Source organism: Manis javanica, chromosome 11 (genome assembly GCF_040802235.1).
Source record: "Manis javanica isolate MJ-LG chromosome 11, MJ_LKY, whole genome shotgun sequence".
Classification (NCBI taxonomy): Eukaryota; Metazoa; Chordata; class Mammalia; order Pholidota; family Manidae; genus Manis; species Manis javanica.
In genome coordinates, this window is record NC_133166.1 from 51,423,532 (window position 1) to 51,444,509 (window position 20,978).

At 34.1% G+C, this 20,978-nt stretch overlaps 1 protein-coding gene across 8 annotated transcripts in view; it reads left to right on the forward strand.

The window, feature by feature from the left end:
- ELP4 (elongator acetyltransferase complex subunit 4) overlaps window positions 1-20,978 on the forward strand; it is a 252,442-nt gene that overhangs the window by 10,209 nt on the left and 221,255 nt on the right. For all 8 annotated transcript variants that reach the window (XM_073216359.1, XM_073216360.1, XM_073216362.1 and 5 more), the window contains exon 3: window positions 16,478-16,599. In XM_073216359.1, the coding sequence (XP_073072460.1) occupies window positions 16,478-16,599 (122 nt within the window). The remainder of the gene's footprint in view (window positions 1-16,477; window positions 16,600-20,978) is intronic.

The following is a 20,978-nucleotide window of genomic DNA, read 5'->3' on the forward strand; positions in this document are numbered from 1 at the left end:
ATGGTAGGATTTGTTTTCATCTTATGGCTGAGTAATATTCCATTGTGTGTATGTACCACATCTTCTTTATCCATTCATCTACTGATGGACACTTAGGTTGCTTCCATTTCTTGCCTATTGTAAATAGTGCTGCGATAAATATAGGGGTGCATCTGTCTTTTTCAAACTGGGCTACTGCATTCTTAGGGTAAATTCCTAGAAGTGGAAATCCTGGGTCAAATGGTATTTCTATTTTGAGCTTTTTGAGGAACCTCCATACTGCTTTCCACAATGGTTGAACTAATTTACATTCCCATGTTGAGGCTCTTTTTGTGGCCTCATATATAATCTACTCTGGAGTACGTTTCATGTATACTGGAGAAAACTGCATCCTGCTGCCTTTGGGTGGAATGTTCTGTAGGTATCTGTCAAGTCCATCTGATCTAATGTACTGTTCAGTGCTTCTGTTTCCTTATTTATTTTCTGTCTGGTTGATCTGTCTATTGATGTGAGTGGTGTGTTAAAGTCTCCTAAGATGAATGAGTTGTAGTCTCTTTCCCCCTTCAATTCTGTTAGTATTTGTTTTACATATTTAGGTGCTCCTATGTTGGATGTATAGATATTTATAATGGTTATATCCTCTTGTATGACTGTCCCCTTTATTAATACGTAATGTCCTTTTTTGTCTCTTGTTACTTTCTTTGTTTTGAAGTCTACTTTATCTGATACAAGTACTGCTACTCCTGCTTTTTTTCTCCTTATTATTTTCAGAAATTATCTTTTTCTATATCTTCACTTTTAGTCTCTGTATGTCTTTGAGTATGAAATGAGTCTCTTGTAGGCAACATATGGATGGGTCATGTTTCTTTATCCATTCTCTTACTCTGTGTCTTTTGATTGGTGCATTCAGTCCATTTACATTTAAGGTAATTATTGATAAGTATGTACCTATTGCCATTTTATTAATTGTTTTCTGGTTGTTTTTAGAACTCTTATCTGTTACTTTCTTTCTCTCTTATACTCTTCTCTTGTTATTTGATGCTTTTCTTTAATTTTGTGATTGAATTTCTCCTTTTTAATTTTATTTTGTATCTAGTAGGTTTTAGGTTTGTGGTTACCATAAGTTGAAGGATAGTTTCCTAACTATACAACAGACTGTGTAAGTTGATGATTGCTCTATTTGAGACACAATATGAAAGTGCTTTTTTTCTTCTTCATCCTCCACACTTCATGTTTAGATGTTGCAGTCTGCACTGAATTTTGTGTATCACTTGACTGATTTTGTGTATAGTTGGTTTTACTACTTTTCTTTTAATTTTGTACTTGCTTGGTAAGTAATTGGTCTGCTACCTTGACTGTGGGTTTATTTTCACTGGTGAAAACTATTTAGGCCTAAGATCTTTTCCATCCACAGAGGTCCCTTTAACATATCCTGTAATGCCACTTTAGGTGTTGTAAATTCCTTCAGCCTTCATTTATCTCGGAAATTTTTAATCTCTGATTCAAATGTGAATGATAATCTTGCTGGGTAGAGGATTCTTTGTTAGAAGTCCTTCTGTTTCAATGCATTAGATATTTCATGCCTCTCCTTTCTGACCTGTAAAGTTTCTGCTGAAAGTCTGCGAATAGCCTGATGGGGTTTCCCTTATAAGTAATCTTTTTTCTCTCTCTCAGCCCATCAAATATTTGAAGATAGCTATCATTCATCCCCTGGGTCTCATTTTCTTCAAGATAGATAACCTGTATCTCATGTTTTCATGTCCTTCCACATACTGGTCACTCCTTTCTGAAGATGCTTAAGTTTGTGTAAGTCCCAAAGTAAAATATATTTTTGTCAGTCTGGTCTACTGTAGAATAGAACAAAACAGTCATCTCTCTCAGCCTAGGAAATAGACTATTAATTCAGGCCAAAACTATATTTGCTTTTTGGGGATTCTGTCACATCATTATCATTTGTACTTGCCCTTTGTTATGGGGATTCACTAAATAGATTAGTTAAATGCTTACTATACAATCTCAAAATTGTTCACAAAATTGGTAATTTTCAACTTGAAGAGCTTAGTTTTTTTTGCTAATCCCTAAATGTGTGATCTTCCTCCTATTAGTTTTTCCTGCCTCATAGGAATCTTTGAAAAAATAGCTTGATAGCTGTTATAGAGAGTTTACATTTATATAGGTAATGATAGGGTCTTTCCAAGTCAAAACCCTAACTCATTTAACAGGTAGGTAGATAAAGAACTCTTCCACCAAGCTAAATTGTTTATTCTCATTCTTCATTAATGATAAATCACCCAAAAATTTGTATTATCTACAAATGAATATCTCTAGTTTCTGCAGTATGTGTCTAATATACTTAATTCAACCCCGGAGTATTATAATATGTGTCCTTAACTTTACAAATAATTATTTTTATTTTTCTAATTAAACAGTTAAGCTTTATTCCTTTCTTTATTACTGAAAAAATTTGTTGAACAGCAATCATGTAAATTTTAGAGGAACAAAGTGACACTGCTATACCACTTTTAACACAAATATTTTTATTTGTGCATATCAAGGTCTGTTCTTTGGCCACAACCATGCAGGCTGCAAAGCAGGTTAAAGATTTAGTTTTTTCCTTCAAGAACAATGAGAAGCTACGGAAGGGTTTAAAGTAGAGAAGTAGCATGACTGGCTTTATATTTTGAAAAGGAACTGAGAAGAATTAGAATAGATACAAAGAAATAAGACAAAATTGGAATCATCTTGGCAAGAGTTGTTGGTAGCATGACTAGGGAAGTGACACTGACATGGAGAGAAATGATTGAATTCCAAAAATACTTTGCAAATAAATTTAACAAGATTTTAAGGATGGGGAGAGAGGTGGGTTGGTGAAAAAGAGAGAACATCTATGAAGAATAAATTCTAATTCCCTAAAACCTGAAAGAGAGAAGATGGTAACATGACTAGAGCAGCGGAAATCTCCTCCCCAAACCATATATATTTTTGAAAATACAACAAATACAACTATTCCTAAAAGAGAGACCAGAAGACACAGGACAACAGCCAGACTACATCTACACCTATGAGAACCCAGCACCTCGCGAAGGAGGTAAGATACAAGCTGTGGCCCAGTGGGACCCAAGCGCCCCTCACCCCAGCTCCCAGCAGGAGGAGAGGAATCAGAGCGGTGGGGGGGAGAAGGAGCCCAGGACTGCTAAATACCCAGCCCTAGCCATCCACACCAAGAGCGCAGACACACAATGCCTGGTGTGCAGGATACTAGGGAAATAGGATAGTAAGACCTCTGACTGGGTCCGCACAGCCGCTGCCCCTGGGACAGGGGCCTCACAGCTGGATGGAAGCGCCCCGGTGCAATCAGCCCAGTAACTGGAAATCCCTGGAAACTCCAGGCGCCCCAACCCCTGGGTGGCAGCACAGCTAGGAAGCCCCTCATGGTGACAAACAGCCTCCTGCCCACTCCCCCTCCGGCGCGACTCCTCCATAGCAGCACCGGCCACGCACACAGCAACCAGGCAAAGCTTCTTCCACAGTGGCGAGGCAAGAATCAGACACACTGTCTGTGCACACCTGCCCAGCACAAAGCCGCTAGGGGTCGCTCTTCCCCAGGAGAGGAAGGCCACAACTAGCAAGAAGGGACATTCTCCCAGCCGACACATGCACCAGCTCCCCACAACTACCTGTATCGCCATGAAAAGGCAGAAGAATTTGATCCAGACCAAAATCACAGAGTCAACCCCTAAAAAGGAGATAGACCTAACCAATCTTCCTGAAAAAGAATTCAAAATAAAGTCATAACCATGCTGATGGATCTTCACAGAAATATGCAAGAGCTAAGGGATGAAGTCCGGAAGGAGACTACAGAAATGAAACAATCTCTGGAAGAATTTAAGAGCAGACTGGATGAGGTACAAGAAGCCTTTAATGGAATAGAAATCAGAGAACAGGAACAAACAGAAGCTGACACAGAGAGAGAGAAAAGGATCCAGGAATGAAACAATAGTAAGAGAACTGTGTGACCAATCCAAAAGGAACAATATCTGCATTATAGGGGTAACAGAAGAAGAAGAGAGAGAAAAAGGAATAGACAGTGTCTTTGAAGAAATAATTGCTGAAAACTTCCCCAAACTGGGGGAGGAAATAGTCGCTCACACCACGGAAGCACACAGAACTCCCAACAGAAGGGACACAAGGAGGACAACAGCAAGAAACATAATAATAAAAATGGCAAAGATCAAGGAAAAGGACAGAGTACTAAAGGCAGCCAGAGAGAGAAAAAAGATCACCTACAAATGAAAACCCATCAGGCTATAATCAGGCCAGAAGAGAATGGCATGATATATTTAATGCAATGAAACAGAAGGGCCTTGAACCAAGGACACTGTATCCAGCACAACTATCATTTAAATATGAAGGAGGGATTTAAAAATTCCCAGACAAGCAAAAGTTGAGGGAATTTGCGTCCCACAAACCACCTCTACAGGGGATTTTAGAGGGACTGTTCTAGATGGGAGCACTCCTAAGACTAAGTAGATGTCACCAGAGAAAATAAAATCACAGCAAAGAAAGCAGACCAACCAAATACTAACTAAAGGCAAAAAATAAAATCAACTACCAATAAAAACAGACAAAGAAAATGCAAAACAGCACAGAATAAAACAACCAACATATAAAGAATGGAGGAGGAGGAATAAGAAGGGAGAGAAATAAAGAATCACCAGACAGTGTTTATAATAGCTCAAAAAGTGAGTTAAGTTAGACAGTAAGATACTAAAGAAGCTAACCTTGAACCTTTGGTAACCACGAATCTAAAGCCTGCAATGGCAATAAGTACATATCTCTCAATAGTCACCCTAAATGTAAATGGACTTAACACATCAATCAAAAGACACAGAGTAATAGAATGGATAAAAAAGCAGGACCTTTCTATATGCTGCTTACAAGAGACTCACCTCAAACCCAAAGACATGCACAGACTAAAAGTCAAGGGATGGAAAAAGATATTTCATGCAAACAACAGGGAGAAGAAAGCAGGTGTTGCAGTACTAGTATTAGACAAAATAGACTTCAAAACAAAGAAAGAACAGGATATAAAGAAGGACGTTACATAATGATAAAGGGCTCAGTCCAACAAGAGGATATAACCATTATAAATATATATGCACCCAATACAGGAGCACCGGCATATGTGAAACAAATAGTAACAGAAGTAAAGGAGGAAATAGAATGCAATGCATTCATTTTAGAAGACTTCAACACACCACTCACTCCAAAGGACAGATCCACCAGAGAGAAAGTAAGTAAGAACATAGAGGCACTGAACAACACCCTATAGCAGATGGACCTAATAGACATCTGTAGAACTCAACATCCAAAAGCAACAGGATACACATTCTTCTCAAGTGCACATGGAACAGTCTCCAGAATAGACTACATACTAGGCTACAAAAAGAGCCTCAGTAAATTCAAAAAGATTGAAATACTACCAACCAACTTTTCAGACTTCAAAGGTATAAAAGTAGAAATAAATCATACAAAAAAGCAAAAGGCTCACAAACACATGGAGGTTTAACAACATGCTCCTAAATAATCAATGGATCAATGACCAAATTAAAATGGAGATCCAGCAATATATGGAAACAAATGACAACAACAACACAAAACCCCAACTTCTGTGGGACACAGCGAAGGCAGTCTTAAAAGCAAAGTATATAGCAATCCAGGCATATTTAAAGAAGGAAGAACAATCCCAAATGAATAGTCTAATGTCACAATGATCGAAATTGGAAAAAGAAAAACAAATGAGGCCTAAAGTCAGCCGAAAGAGGGACATAATAAAGATCAGAGAAGAAATAAATAAAATCAAGAAGAATAAAACAATAGAAAAAAATCAATAAAACCAAGAGCTGGTTCTTTGAGAACACAAACAAAATAGATAAGCCTCTAGCCAGACTTATTAAAAGAAAAAGAGAATCAACACACATCAACAGAATCAGAAACAAGAAAGGAAAAATCATGACAGACCCACAGAAATATAAAGAACTATTAGAGAATACTATGAAAACCTGTATGCTAACAAGCTGGAAAACCTAGAAGAAATGGACAACCTCTTAGAAAAATACAACCTTCCAAGACTGACCAAGGAAGAAACACAAAATTTAAACAAACCATTTACCAGCAAAGAAATTGAAGTGATAATCAAAAAATTACCCAAGAACAAAACCACCTGGCTGGAAGGATTTACCACCGAATTTTATCAGACATTCAGGAAGACATAATACCCATACTCCTTGAAGTTTTCCAACAAATAGAAAAGGAGGGAATACTCCCAACCTCATTCTATGAAGCCAACATCACCCTAATACCAAAACCAGGCAAAGAACCCACCAAAAAAGAAAATTACAGACCAATATCCCTGATGAACATAGATGCAAAAATACTCAACAAAATGTTAGCAAACCGAATTAAAAAATATATGAAAAGGATCATACACCATGACCAAGTGGGATTCATCACAGGGATGCAAGGATGATACAACATTCAAAAATCCATCAGCATCATCCACCACATAAACAAAAAGAAGGACAAAAACCACATGATCATCTCCATAGATGCTGAAAAAGCATTCAACAAAATTCAACATCTATTCATGATAAAAACCCTCAACAAAATGTGTAGAGAAGGCAAGTACCTCAAATAATAAAGGCCGTATATGAAAAACACACAGCCAACATCATACTGAACAGCAAGAAGCTGAAAGCTTTTCCTCTGAGATCAGGAACAAGACAGGGATGCCCACTCTCCCACTGTTATTCAAAATAGTATTGGAGGTCCTAGCCATGGCAATTAGACAAAACAAAGAAAAAAGAATAAAATACATAGGAATAAACCTAACCAAGGAGGTGAAAGACCTATAACCTGAAAACTATAAGACACTCGTAAGGGAAATTAAAGAGGACACTAACAAATGGAAACTCATCCCATGCTCTTGGCTAGGAAGAATTAATATCATCAAAATGGCCATCCTGCCCAAGAAATATACAGATTTGATGCGCTCCCTATCAAATTATCAACAGCATTCTTCAGTGAACTGGAACAAATAGTTCAAAAATTCATATGGAAACACCAAAGACCCTAAATAACCAAAACAATCCTGAGAAGGAAGAATAAAGTGGGGGGGGGATCTCGCTCCCCCAACTTCAAGCTCTACTACAAAGCCACAATAATCAAGACAATTTGGTACTGGTACAAGAACAGACCCACAGACCAGTGGAACAGAATAGAGACTCCAAACATTAACCCAAACATATGTAGTCAATTAATATACAATAAAGGAGCCATGGACATACAATGGGGAAATGACAGTCTCTTCAACAGATGGTGGTGGCAAAACAGGACAGCTACATGTAAGAGAATGAAACTGGATCACTGTCTAACCCCGTACACAAAAGTAAATTCGAAATGGATCAAAGACCTGAATGTAAGTCATGAAATCTTAAAACTCTTAGAAAAAAACATACGCAAAAATCTCTTGGACATAAACATGAGCGACTTCTTCATGAATATATCTCCCCGGGCAAGGGAAACAAAAGCAAAAATGAACAAGTGGGACTGTATCAAGCTGAAAAGCTTCTGTACAGCAAAGGACACCATCAATATAACAAAAAGGCATCCTACAGTATGGGAGAATATATTCTTAAATGACAGATCCAGTAAAGGCTTGACATCCAAAATATATAAAGAGCTCATGCACCTCAACAAACAAAAAGCAAATAATCCAATTAAAAAATGGGCAGAGGAGCTAAACAGATAGTTCTCCAAAGAAGAAATTCAGATGGCCGATAGACACATGAAAAGATGCTCCACATGGCTAGTTATCAGAGAAATACAAATTAAAACCACAATGAGATATCACCTCACACCAGTAAGGATGGCTACCATCCAAAAGATGCACAAAAACAAATGTTGGCGAGGTTGTGGAGAAAGGGGAACCCTCCTACAGTGCTGGTGGGAATATAAATTAGTTCAGCCATTGTGGAAAGCAGTATGGAGGTTCCTCAAAAATCTCAAAATAGAAATACCATTTGACCCAGGATTTCCACTTCTAGGAATTTCCCCTTAGGATGCAGCACTCCAGTTTGAAAACGACAGATGCACGCCTATGTTTATCGCAGCACTATTTACAATAGGCAAGAAATGGAAGCAACCTAAGTGTCCATCAGTAGATGAATGGATAAAGAAGATGTGGTACATACACACAATGGAATATTACTCAGCCATAAGATGAAAACAAATCCTACCATTTGCAACAACATGGATGGAGCTAGAGGGTATTGTGCTCAGTGAAATAAGCCAGGTAGAGAAAGACAAATACCAAATGATTTCACTCTTATGTGATGTATAAGAACAAAGAAAAACTGAAAGAACAGGACAGCAGCAAAATCACAGAAGCCAAGAATGGACTAATAGTTACCAAAGGGAAAGGGACTGGGGTGGATGGGTGGGAAGGGAGGGATAAGGGCGGGGAAAAAGAAAGGGGGTATTACAATTAGCATGTATGATATGGGGGGGGCATGGGGAGGGCTATGCAACACAGAGAAGACATGTAGTGATTCTACAACATCTTACTATGCTGATGGACAGTGACTTAATGGGGTTTGTTGGGGGGACATAATGAAGGGGGACCATAGTAAACATAATGTTCTTTGTGTAATTGTAGATTAATGATAACAAAATTAAAAATTAAAAAAATGAAAAATAACAATAACTTCAGAAAAAATAATAATAACTTAAAGAGAACCATTTTTGGTAGAAGAAAGTAATGAGTTACTGAATTCCATCTTGTACCTGTGTGATTTGAGGCCCTTTTGTACTTCTGTATTTAATTGTTACAACTGTGAAAGTCCATGATAAGGGGCTAAGTAAATTGTTGTACATAAATTTACTGAAATAGTATGCACCCTTAAACATGATAGTTACAAGACTGAAGCTTGTTCAAGTAAGTATAAAAAGCAGGATACAAAATTCAGTAATAATTGTAACCATGTAAAAACACATGCACAGAAAAAGTACAGAAAGGAAATATAATTAACCTTAACAATAATTCTGTGAAACTAATAAGTGGTAGGTTAATTTTTAAATTTAAAATTTTACATGTCATAAAAATACCAGTTTTAGAAATTCAAAATGTTAGGATCAGATTTTTTTGTTAGATCATTGATTTATAATGACCTTGGTTTATGTGGTTGCTTCTGTAAGCTGATCTAATAATAATTCTTTAAGATAAAACCAATTCTTTTTTTAACATGACTTTCTATTTTCTTCTTAAGTTGACTAGAGACAAATTCTTAGTTATATAAAATGAGCATTTTTTCCAGGATGATATCTGTATTAGTCGGTAGTTAGTGCTGGTCATCTCATCCACATACTCTGCAAACTTTTCCACCTGTCAGCTGTAAACAGTACAGAGGCATGTAAAGTATTTCCATTTCCGATACTCACAAAATTCTCATGAAGTGCTTCTAAACACATATCAGCCCATTTTGTGTCTTTCAGATTTTTAGATACTAACTTTTACTTCTGATGGATATATATTATTAAAGAACTAGCTATATTCTTTAATATATAAAATCAAACTTCATGTAAATCTATATTTTTGATCATGGATTTGTTATCATATACTGTGCCGAGAAGATTATAAATCAGTTACTACCTAGTGTTTTAGTTGTACCTTAGAAAATTGTTTTATAAACCAACTTCACTGAATTACAATTTACATACATTAAAATGGACCCATTCTTAGTGTATATTTTAGAGAACTGTTACAAATGTAAATATTTATGAAACCACCACAACAATCAAGATGTAAAACATTTCCATCATCCTCCAAAAATTGCCTTGTGCCTGAAAGGTTTCCTGTCCCAATCACCTAACATCTTTCTATCCCTAGAGATTAGTTTTACTTCCTCTTGGATATCTTGTAAAGTCAGTCATACCACTTTTATTTTTTGCCTGGCTTTTTTCACTTAATATTTTTGGATTCATCCATATTGTTGTATGTATATTAGTAGTTCATTTCTTTTAATTTTGAGTAATATTTCATTTGTGAATGTACCACGTGTTTTTCATTCATGAACTGATGGACACTTGTGTTGTTTGCAGTTACTGGCTGTTAGAAAAAAGTTGCCATAAACATTCTGTATAAATCTATGTATGAACATATGTCCTCATCTCTCATGGATAAATGTGTAGGAGTGTAATTGCTGGTTACTGTAAGTGTATATTTAACTTTACAGAAATTGCCAAACTATTTTTCAAAGTAGCTATACCATTTTTCATTGCTGTTGGCAATATAGGAACATTTTATTTGCTCTACATCCCTGTCAATACTTGGTATTGTATTTTTATTTTAGCTCTTCTAGTAGGAATATAGGGTTTCTCACAGCATTTTGAATTTGCAGTTTTTGATGTTTAATACTGTAGAACATCTTTTCATATCCATTTATATGTCTTCTTGTGTAAAGGAAGTGTTCAAATCTTTTCCTCACATTTATACTGGGTAGTTTGTCTTCTTATTGAATTGTAAGAGTTTTTAGTATATATATGGGGTTCCAGTTCTCTATCAGATAAATGTGTGTAAAAATATTTTCTCTCTGTAGCTTGCTTTTTTTAAATCTTCTTAATAGTGTGTCTTTTGAAGAGCAAATATTGAAAATTTTTGAACTTCAATTTATCCATCTTTTTCTATTGTGGTTCGTATTTCCATGTCTTACCTGGGAAATATTTGTCTACTCCAGGGTTGCAAAGACTTTCCCTGCATTTTCTTCTAATAGTTTAATTCTTTCATTTATATTCATTCTAATAGTTTTATTGTTTTATTTATATTCAGTTTTGTGCTCCATTTCAAGGTAATATTTAAGTAGTTTGAGGTAAGACAGAAATTTTTACTTTTTGATTGAATGCAGTATGGTATAAGATTGAGCTTTCTGTTGTTTTCTGCATATAGGTATCCAGTCATTCCAAGACCATTTGTTGAAAAAACAATTATTTCTCCAACTTCGCCAAAAATAAGTTGTTTATTTCCGAACTCTCTATTCTTTTACATTGGTCTATATTTTTGTACTTTTGTGAATTCCATAGTGCTGTATTTTTGTAGCTTTATAGCTCCAACTGTGTTCTTTTCCAAATTTGTTTTTTCTCTTTTAAGACCTTTGGATTTCTATATACACTTAAAAATCAGCTTGCCAGTTTCTCTAAAAAGTTTACTGGAGCTTACATTGGAATTATACAGATGAATTTAGATTTGAGTTTCATCCCATGAACATGATATATCATATCACTTCATTTACTTAGGTTTTCTTTACTTACTCTCAAAATGTCTTATACTTTTCAGTACAGGGCTAGTTCATACACGTTTTGTTTAAAGTTCTTCAAAATTTTTCATGGTTTTGGAATTTATTATAAATAGAATTTTTAAAATTTCACTTTCTACTGTAGTTTATAGAATTACAATTGGCTTTCATGTATTGACTTTCCATGCTACAACCCTTGATAACCTTTATTTATTAGTCCTACTAGCTTTTTGGTAGACTCCTTAAGATTTCTCATGCTTGTGATAATGTCTGCAAGTAAAGACTTTTACTTTGTCTTTTCCAATCCCTATGCCTTTATTTCTTCACCTATTACATTGCTAGACCTCCTGAACAATATTCATTAAAAGTGGTGAAAGTATGTTTTCATTGTTCCTAATCTCAGGAAAGAAGCATTCCATATTACCATTCTGTTACCTTTAAATTTATCATAGGTTCCTTTTATCAGGCTGAAGAAGTTTCATTTTACTACTAGTTGCTAAAAGCAATTATGAATTGCTGTTGAATTTTGTCAGGTGCTTTTTCTACACCTACTGAAATGATCATATGGTTTTAGTTTTTTGATATGTCATTATGGTACACTGGTTTTTCAAATCAAAAACCAACATGGCATTTCTGTGATAAACCCCACTTAATCATACTACATTATCTTTTTTATATATAACATACTATCTCTTTATATATTACAGAATTTTGTTTTTTGATATTTAAGGAGATATTTTCATGTATGTTCGTAAGGCATATTAGTCTGTAGCTTTCTTTCCTGTGATGTCTTGGTCTAGTTTTGTCATCAGGGTAATATAAAATGAGTTCCAAAGTATTACACTCCACCCTTTCTTTTTTCTGAAGGTGGACTTGTAAGACTGGTGTAATTTTTTCCTTAAATGGTCTATATTTTTTTAAGTCTTTGTCCAGCTTAGGTATCAGAATAATAACAGATGAATAAAGTGACTTGGGAATTGTTTCCTTTTATTTTTTCTTTCTGAGTTTGTTTAGGATTAGTATTTCTTCCTTGAATGTTTGATTGAATTTACTAGTAACATTCTCTCTGCCTGAAGTTTTTGTGTGCAGAGGAAGTAATTCAATTATGAATTTAATTCTGGTTTCCTATTTCTTTTGTCATATTTGATCATCTGTAACCACCAAGGAATATGTCCTTTTCTTACAGCTGTGAAATTTCTTGGCATAAAGTTGTTCATAATATTTATTTTGATGCTTTCAGTGTTTGTAAGATCTTTAGTGAAATCTTCTATTCCACTTCCAGTGTTGAGAATTTGTGGCTTTTTATTTTTTCCCTTTATCAGTCTGCAAAAAAAACTAATCAGTTTTATTGATCTTTTCATAAAACCAGCTTTTGGTATTACTGATTTTCTCTCTTTTTGGGGGGAGTTGTGGGGAGTCCAGTTTTTCTTTAATTGATTTTCCTTTTTATTATTTCTTTTCATTTACTTTGTTTAAATTTGATATGAGTTTATCTGTCTAGCTTTCTAAAATGAAACAGCTCATTGATTTGACCAATCTTGTTTTCTAATTAAGCATTTAAACCTATAAACTTTCTTCTAAGGTCTGCTCCACCTATTCCCAAAACCTTTTCACATGTTGTATTTCTATAATCATTTAGTTCAAAATATCTTCTAATTTTCTCTTTCATTTATTTTTGATCCACAGAAATGTGTGTTTTGGTTTTTCAGATATACAGAGGTTTTCCAGATATCTTACTGTTATTAAATTCTAATTGAATTCCCTTGTAATTTGAGAACATATTCTGTAATATTATAATGTTTTGAAATATATTTGGACTTGTTTTTTGGGTTAGTATATGGTTTATCTTGGTGCAAATTCTATGTGCAGTAAAAGAAGAATGTATATTCTGGACCTGTGTGATATAATCAGATAAACGAGATTCATGAGATTGTCTAGATTTTCTGTTTCCTTAATGATTTTTCCTTTCAGTTCTGCCACTTACTAAAAAATATATGATTAATCTCCAAGTATAATTTATCTCTTCCTAATTGTGTCTCAATTTTCCCTTAAACAATTGTATTTTTAAAGAAATTCAAAGAAAAATATTAATTTATACACACACATACATCTGTATAAATACATGAATACATGATCACAGTTATATAATTTCCTGCATATTTATCATTATGTGTATCCTTAATTCCTTCCTATAAATACAAGTTACCATACTATGTCATCTTCCTTTACTTTTAAGTGTCCTGTTACACAACTCTGCTGTCCATGAGTTTTCCATTTTTTATCTGAAAATATTTCACCTCAATTTTTAAATACATTGTGGGCATTATAATTTTTGTTCAGCTGGGTTTTTTTTCCAACTCTTTGAATATATACTTGTCATGTCTCTTGGCCTTCATTGTTTCTAATGAGAAATCTACTGTGCCCCTGAATGTCACGTGTTATTTTCTCCTAGGGCTTCTAAGATTTACTCTTCATCTTTGGGATTCATAATTTACCTGTGATTTGCTTGGATTTGGTCTTCTTCACATTTATCCCAATAGAGGTTCTCAGTGCTTCTTGAATCTGTAACTGAATATTTTCATCAAATTTGGAAGTTTTGGGCCATCACTTCTTTAAATATTGTTTCTGCTTCTTTCTGTCTCTCAATGTCTAGGACTCCAGTTAAACACTTGTTGGACTTCTCTGTTTCGTTCCACATGTCTCTGAGGCTCTGTTCAGTTTTCTTAATTTTTTTTCTCTCTGTTCTTCAGATTACATAATTTCTGTTGATTTGCCTTCAGGATTCCTGACTCTCTTTTTTCGTATCTCAATCTCCAATCTACCTGTGAGATCACTTAAGGAGTCATGATTTTTAATCTCTAGATTTTTCCATCTGGTCTATATATTTTCCATTTCTCTGTTGGTATTCTTTTTCTGTTCATTTAATGATACCATATTTTCTTTTAATAATTTTAATAAATATTCTGTAATCTTTTGAACATATTTATAATAGGTACCTTGAAGTCCTTTTCTATTACATTCAACTTTTGAGCCCATTTGGAGTCAGTTTCTACACGTTGTGTTTTCATTATAGGGGTCATATTTGGTAATTTTTGGTTAAAATCTATACATTGTAAATAATTCATTGTAATGTTTCTGAATTTCATTATGTTTTTCTGAGGATTTTTTTTGTATTAATAGACAGCTAACTTGTACAGTTTTAAATTATTAATTCTCACATCAGTACACTATGCAGCAGATAATATCTGTGTTCAATTTTCCTAACTTTCAAGTGTTGCTTTTTTACCTTAGTTGCATAGGGTTGTCCCCTGCAATTACAAAGTTTAGTAGAGAGCCAAATATTTGTACAAAACTTATAATCAGATTTGGGGGCTCACACTTTCTGTGGTTCTCAATCCTGAGTTTTGTCCTCTGATACTTCAAGTCAACAAAACTTCAGCTTTCTATAGTACAAGACTCTGATCTTAGAAGTGGGAAATGTATACCTTCTAAGGAGCAGCAAATTTGTGAATCTCACATAATTCAGTTATGCCTTTCAACTTTACCCTCTTTTCTTTCATGCTTGCTGTCTATTTCTCCCACTAATGCATAGCCTAATGGTCTACCAGGGATTTAGGCACAGTTGATAAACCTTTGGAAGCTTGCTTACTACCAGGAATTTTCCCCTAAACTTTTCAAGTGTTTTGACACTGAACTCTGTATTCTGCCACCTCAAACTGGAAAGGATATGATTCAATGCTGCCAGAGCTAGAGGAGGCTAGGAACCCTCTCAGGCAAAAAAACCACAAACTTGAAATTGTTACATGTCATGACCACTGTCTTTAAAAAGGGAACTGTTGTGGTTGCTGTCTACTGTTTGTTGCTTTCTAGTGCCTTCAAATAGTTATATTTCAATGATATTATATCCAGGGTTTATAATTATAGCTGCAAGAGGTTTTTCACAGTGCTAATGTTACCACACGTTCAAACTTTCTTAAGAATATTTTTTTTTGGTATCATTAATATACAATCACATGAGCAACATTGTGGTTACTGGATTCCCCCCATTAGTCCCCACCACATACCCCATTATAGTCACTGTCCATCAGCATAGTAAGATGCTATAGAGTCACTACTTGTTTTCTCTTTGCTATACTGCCTTCCCCGTGGCCCACCCCCCATGTTATGTGTGCTAATCATAATGCCCCTTATTCCATTTCTCCCTCCCTTCCCACCCACACTCCCAGTCCCTTTCCCTTTGGCAACTGTAAGTTCTTAGGAATATTTTTTAAATAATCTAATTTTTACAAATACTATCAATTCCTGGCCTATTATAGCAATTCAATTAGTATTTGTTGAATAAGTTAGTAATAGCTACTTTCTTTTTAGTAATACAATAAGTTTACCTTTGTCTCTTGTCTGTGTTGTATTCAAATTATTAAAGGAAATAAGGCTGATATGAAAGTGTAGGCATGTAGTTATCAGTAATATTAAGAGAGTAAAGATATACTTAAGTTGTCATTATGTTATGCCACAAATTTTCAAAAATATATTTTTTCTAAGAAATGTGGTTCACTGTTTTTTCATTAAAATTGAGGAAAAAAGAAGATAAGGGAATAATAAAAAGGAAAAGGGTTATTACTAGGAAAACATTTAGTACATATTTAGGAACTCTTTCAAATTTAAATCTTTAATTTAAAATTACTATTGGATTTAAAACCTAAAACCAGAATGTAGGAATAATACTGTTTTTACAAATTTTATACATATTAATCATCAGGTTGCATAACCAAGTGTTTCATTATTGTGGCATAGGAATGTGAGTTTACAAATTCGCTGGTAGGTAATCATAGCCATTTTAGAGGTACCCAAAAAAAACCTTAGTTCAAAAAAAATCTCTGATTTCTCTGATAAAATCATACATAAACTTCTAAGTTTTGTGCCTATCAGAGGTGGTATAGTAGGTAAAGAATGATTTTGAAATCAGACACTCTACTTAAAGTACCTACTTCCCATTGACTATCTCAGTAAGTCTCTTAACCTATCTATATCTTAGGAAGGCATAATTATAGCCCCACCTCATATTCGTGTCTTAAGGAGAAAAATTATAAAAATATCTGAGTGTGCTTGGTATATCAGGATTCTGACTATAATTATTTCTTTTTCAACAGAAGAGGATAAATATAATATTTATTCTCCTTTGCTCTTCAAGTACTTCCTGGCAGAAGGAATTATCAGTGGGCATAATTTGTTGATTGCATCAGCAAACGAAGACCCTACTGACATTGTACAGGTAAAGAATATACTAATTTGATGTTGTATTTTGAACATTTTGTGAAAAAAATTGGTTTTTTATATATATATATAAATGTGTGTATATATACACACAAACAATATCACACAAACTATATTTAAATGCATTAATGGGAACATATGTATTTTTCTCATAAAAGTATCAAATTCATTTAAACATGTAGTTAAATTTTAAATCAGTGTTCTTGGACAATTTTTCAACTTAAAATTTTTATCCGAGGTGAAGAAAGTTTTTGTGTGTAAGGTTTTTAATTGACAATAAATAAAATTATTAATATACTCATGATAATGAGAATCCTAAAAAGTTAGGCAAAGAAAAACAACTGTAGAATATTATCAGATATTATATTACCAGTGTGCCCCAAAGGTATAAATCAGAAGAAAGATACAGAAGTTAGAAGTACTCATTTATTAATATTATTTTGCTTTAAGAATTCCAGAAATTCTAAGAAATAAGCAGTAGTAATAAAATATGTGATTGATATGGTATATCTTCTTTAAGACAGAGCACCCTTTTCACCTTACAGAGAATAATTCCAAATTTTAATTTCATTGTCTAGAACAGGATCCCAATTTAAGCCATTATCTGAATAGAATTCATAATCTAAAGTAATTTTCCCCCATAGGATGTTTGCATTTCAGTGCAGAGTCTACAAAATAGCAAATGACTAAGCTATTTACAAAGAATTTGTAGCATAACAAATACTAATTTATGGCAACTATAACAGACACCAATAAACTTCTACACCCATATATAAAAGCCACTATAATATTTAGGTCAAAATTAACATGATTATTTCATATGGGTCAGACTTTGCTTATTAAGTAATACTCATAAAATTGAAAAGATAAACCTTTCTATAATTTTCCAAGTAATATTCTTCCAAAAACAAAACAAAAAGCACAAGTTGAGCCCAAAACTTCCCTAGCTTACTGCATGCAAACTTCCAGGCCATCAGGCAGAAGGAAGTAACCTAGGTTAAGACAACCTTAGGAGACAAATCTTGAAGTGCAGAATTATGACCTTATTATTGTCATCCTCTAGAGCTGAAATATGGTTTAAGGAGATACCTATGGGTGTCAAGTTGACAAGGGTAGACTTCTGATGATTAATTTTATATGTCAACTTGAGTGGGCCACAGGGTGCCTAGATATTTGATCAAACATTATTCTGAGCACTCCTGTGAGGGTGTTTTTGAGTGAGATTCATACTTAAACTGGTAGACTGAGTAAAGCGGATTGCACTACTAACATGGTTGGGCCTCACCCAGCCATTTGAAGGCCCAACTAGAAGAGAAGGGCTAGCCTGAAAGAATTCCTCTTGCCTGATCTCCTTCAAACTTGGACACCAGCTTTTTCCTGCCTTTGGATTCAAATGGAAATATCAGCTTTTCCTGAGTCTTGAGCCTGCTAGTATTTGGTTTGAAACTACCCATCAGTTCCCCTGGTTCTAAAGCCTTCAGATTCAGCTAGGCACTGTACATCAAAATTCCTGAGTCTCCAGCTTGCCAACTCACTGCTGATCACATGACTTGTCATACTCCAAAGCAGTGTGAGCCTATTCCTTATAATAAATCTCAATTTTAGTATGTGTTTGCATGTGCACAAACACACATACACACTTCCTATTAGTACTGTTTCTCTGGAGAACTCTGACTAATACAATCTTAATGAAAATATAAAGGTTGCATTTAAAACCAACAGGCATTTCTTATTTAATTATTAATCTCTGTTGAATGATCATCACCTCATTATCCTATATCTTGGCAGTTTTACAGATAAAGTACAGTGATTCACCTTTTTGCTTTTATACTCCTAAAAATGTTTTTAATCACATATCTATTTGTACACTAAGTTACCTAAAAAATGTTAGTTGTGAGATTATTTAGTTGTAAAGGATGTCGCTGCAAACTGCCTTTATAAAGACATCAATTTTCTAAGTGTATACAACTGAATCTAAATAATAGTACACATTGATGTCAGTATCATTGTTTTTAGAAGCATATACATAAACAAACTCTTCTTTAATATCTGGAAATTTTACATCAGTCTTTTTGTCCTTGAATTTATATTTTCTATTCTACTCTTCACAGAGTGTTGTCCAAATGTAATATCTTTTAGGTTCAAAATATTTATTAATAATGTTACTATAGTTTTTCTGCAACAGAACTTTATTTTTAAATTTGAAATTTATTTTATACTTCTTGTCTTAAAAGACTAAGTGTTAAACAGGTTTCTTCTCAATTCAGTCATCAGTACAATTCTTGTTGCATGCAGTGTATCAAGAGACATAATTTTCACACTACTTTGTTTCATTGAGACTAATCGGTGGATATACAGTACTAGAATGGGACAGGATTCAGCATCAATTCTATTTGAATTTTTCATTTTTGCACATGTAAACTTAAAAATTAAGTAGAAGAGGATAGAATTTTATTACAATGTCTCTTATTTTTTTTGTTGTTTTACTTTTCCACACACACAAAATCATACAGTATCTATAATCATAACCTATTTTAAATAATTTGTCTGCTATGTTAGGTCCACCTAAAAATTTACTTAAAACATTGAAAAAATGATTATTTTCTCCGATAATTAGAGCATTCACATTTTTCTGAAAAAATGTATTTTGAACTTTTTGTTTGGTGTGATGGAGGCTTTTACACCTGGGGCAATGAGAAGTAAACCTTTCATTTGTTAAGTGAGAAAAAGGTGATTAAAAGGGGGAATGGGAGAAGGAAACCTGCACTTCGATTATTGGCACATCCCCTAGGGGGTCAGTTTTCACAGAGTATTTGTGAAAGTTGATCATGTACCTCTTTAAAAGTCTTCATATACCTCAGATTTAAAGACTCCTGGTTTTTGATAAATAAAAATAGTGGAAACAAGTCATCTTACTTGATCCATATCAGCTTTTCTAAGTTTTGAATATCATATGCTTAATATAATTAACCCCAAATGCTGATATAGCCCAATGAAACTGATTTTAGTAATCTCTAAAGTACATCAATCTCTTCTAGCTAGTACAATGCTAATTCTCATATATTTCATGTCTATTTGAGGGAAAAATATATTATTTTTGAATTTCAAAGATATAGGTGTAACATTAAGTTAATACTGCTCCTTAACTCTTCTACCTAATATAATGCTAATTCTCATATATTTCATATCTATTTGGGAAAATAATATATTACTTTAGAATTTCAAAGATATAGGTACAACATTAAGTTAATACTTCTTTAAAAATATAAATGAAAGTTATCTCAAGCAGAAAACAAAGGTAAATCAGCATATATGGGACTTAGAATTTCTTTTATGAAAAGTATACCTCTGAAATGTCACATAGGCATACCTCAGAGAGATATTATAGGTTAGGTTCCAAACCATCAAAAAAAAGCAAATAGTACAATAAAGTGAATCAAATTAATTTTTTCATATTTCAGTGAATGTAAAAGTTATGTTTACACTGTATCATATTCTGTTAAGTGTGCAGTAGCACTATATCTAAAAAATTGTTAATTTTAAATTTTACTAAAAAATACTAACCATCATCTGAGCTTTCAGACACCCATAATCTTTCTGATGGTGGAGGGCTTTGCCTCCACATTGATGGCTGCTGACTGATCATAGTGGTGGTTGCTAAAAGTTCAGGAGGCTGTGCCTGTGTCTTAAAATAAGACAACAATGATGTTTGCCCCATCAATTCACTCTTTCTTTCACAAAAATTTATTTGTAGCGTGCATTGCTATTTGATGGCATTTTACCCACTGTTGAAATTCTTTCAAAAGTGAAGTCAATCCTCTCAAACCCTGCTGCTGCTTTATCAACTAAGTTTATGTAATATTCTAAATCCTTTGTTGTCATTTCAACAATCTTTACAACATCTTCACCAGGAGTAGGTTCCATCTCAAGAAACTGTTTTCTTTGCTCATCCATAAGAAGCTTCTAATTTTGTCATGAGATTGCAGCAATTCAGTCAGATCTTCAGGCTCCACTTCTAGTTGTAGTTCTCTTGTTATTCCTGCCACACCTGCAGTTACTTCTTCCACTGAACTCTTGAACCCCTTGAACTTCTTCCAAACTCCTGTTAATGTTGAAATTTAACCTCTTCCCATGAATCAGGAATGCTCTTAATGGGATCTGTAATGGTGAATCCTTTCCAGACGGTTTTCTATTGCTTTTCCCAAAACCACCACAGGAATCATTTTCTATGATAGTTATTGACTTTCAAAATGTATTTCTTAAATAATAAGACTTGGAATTCGAAATCACCCCTTGATCTATGGGCTGCATAATGGATGTTGTGTTAGCAGGCATGAAAACATTAATCTCATTGTCCATCTCCATCAGAGCCCTTGG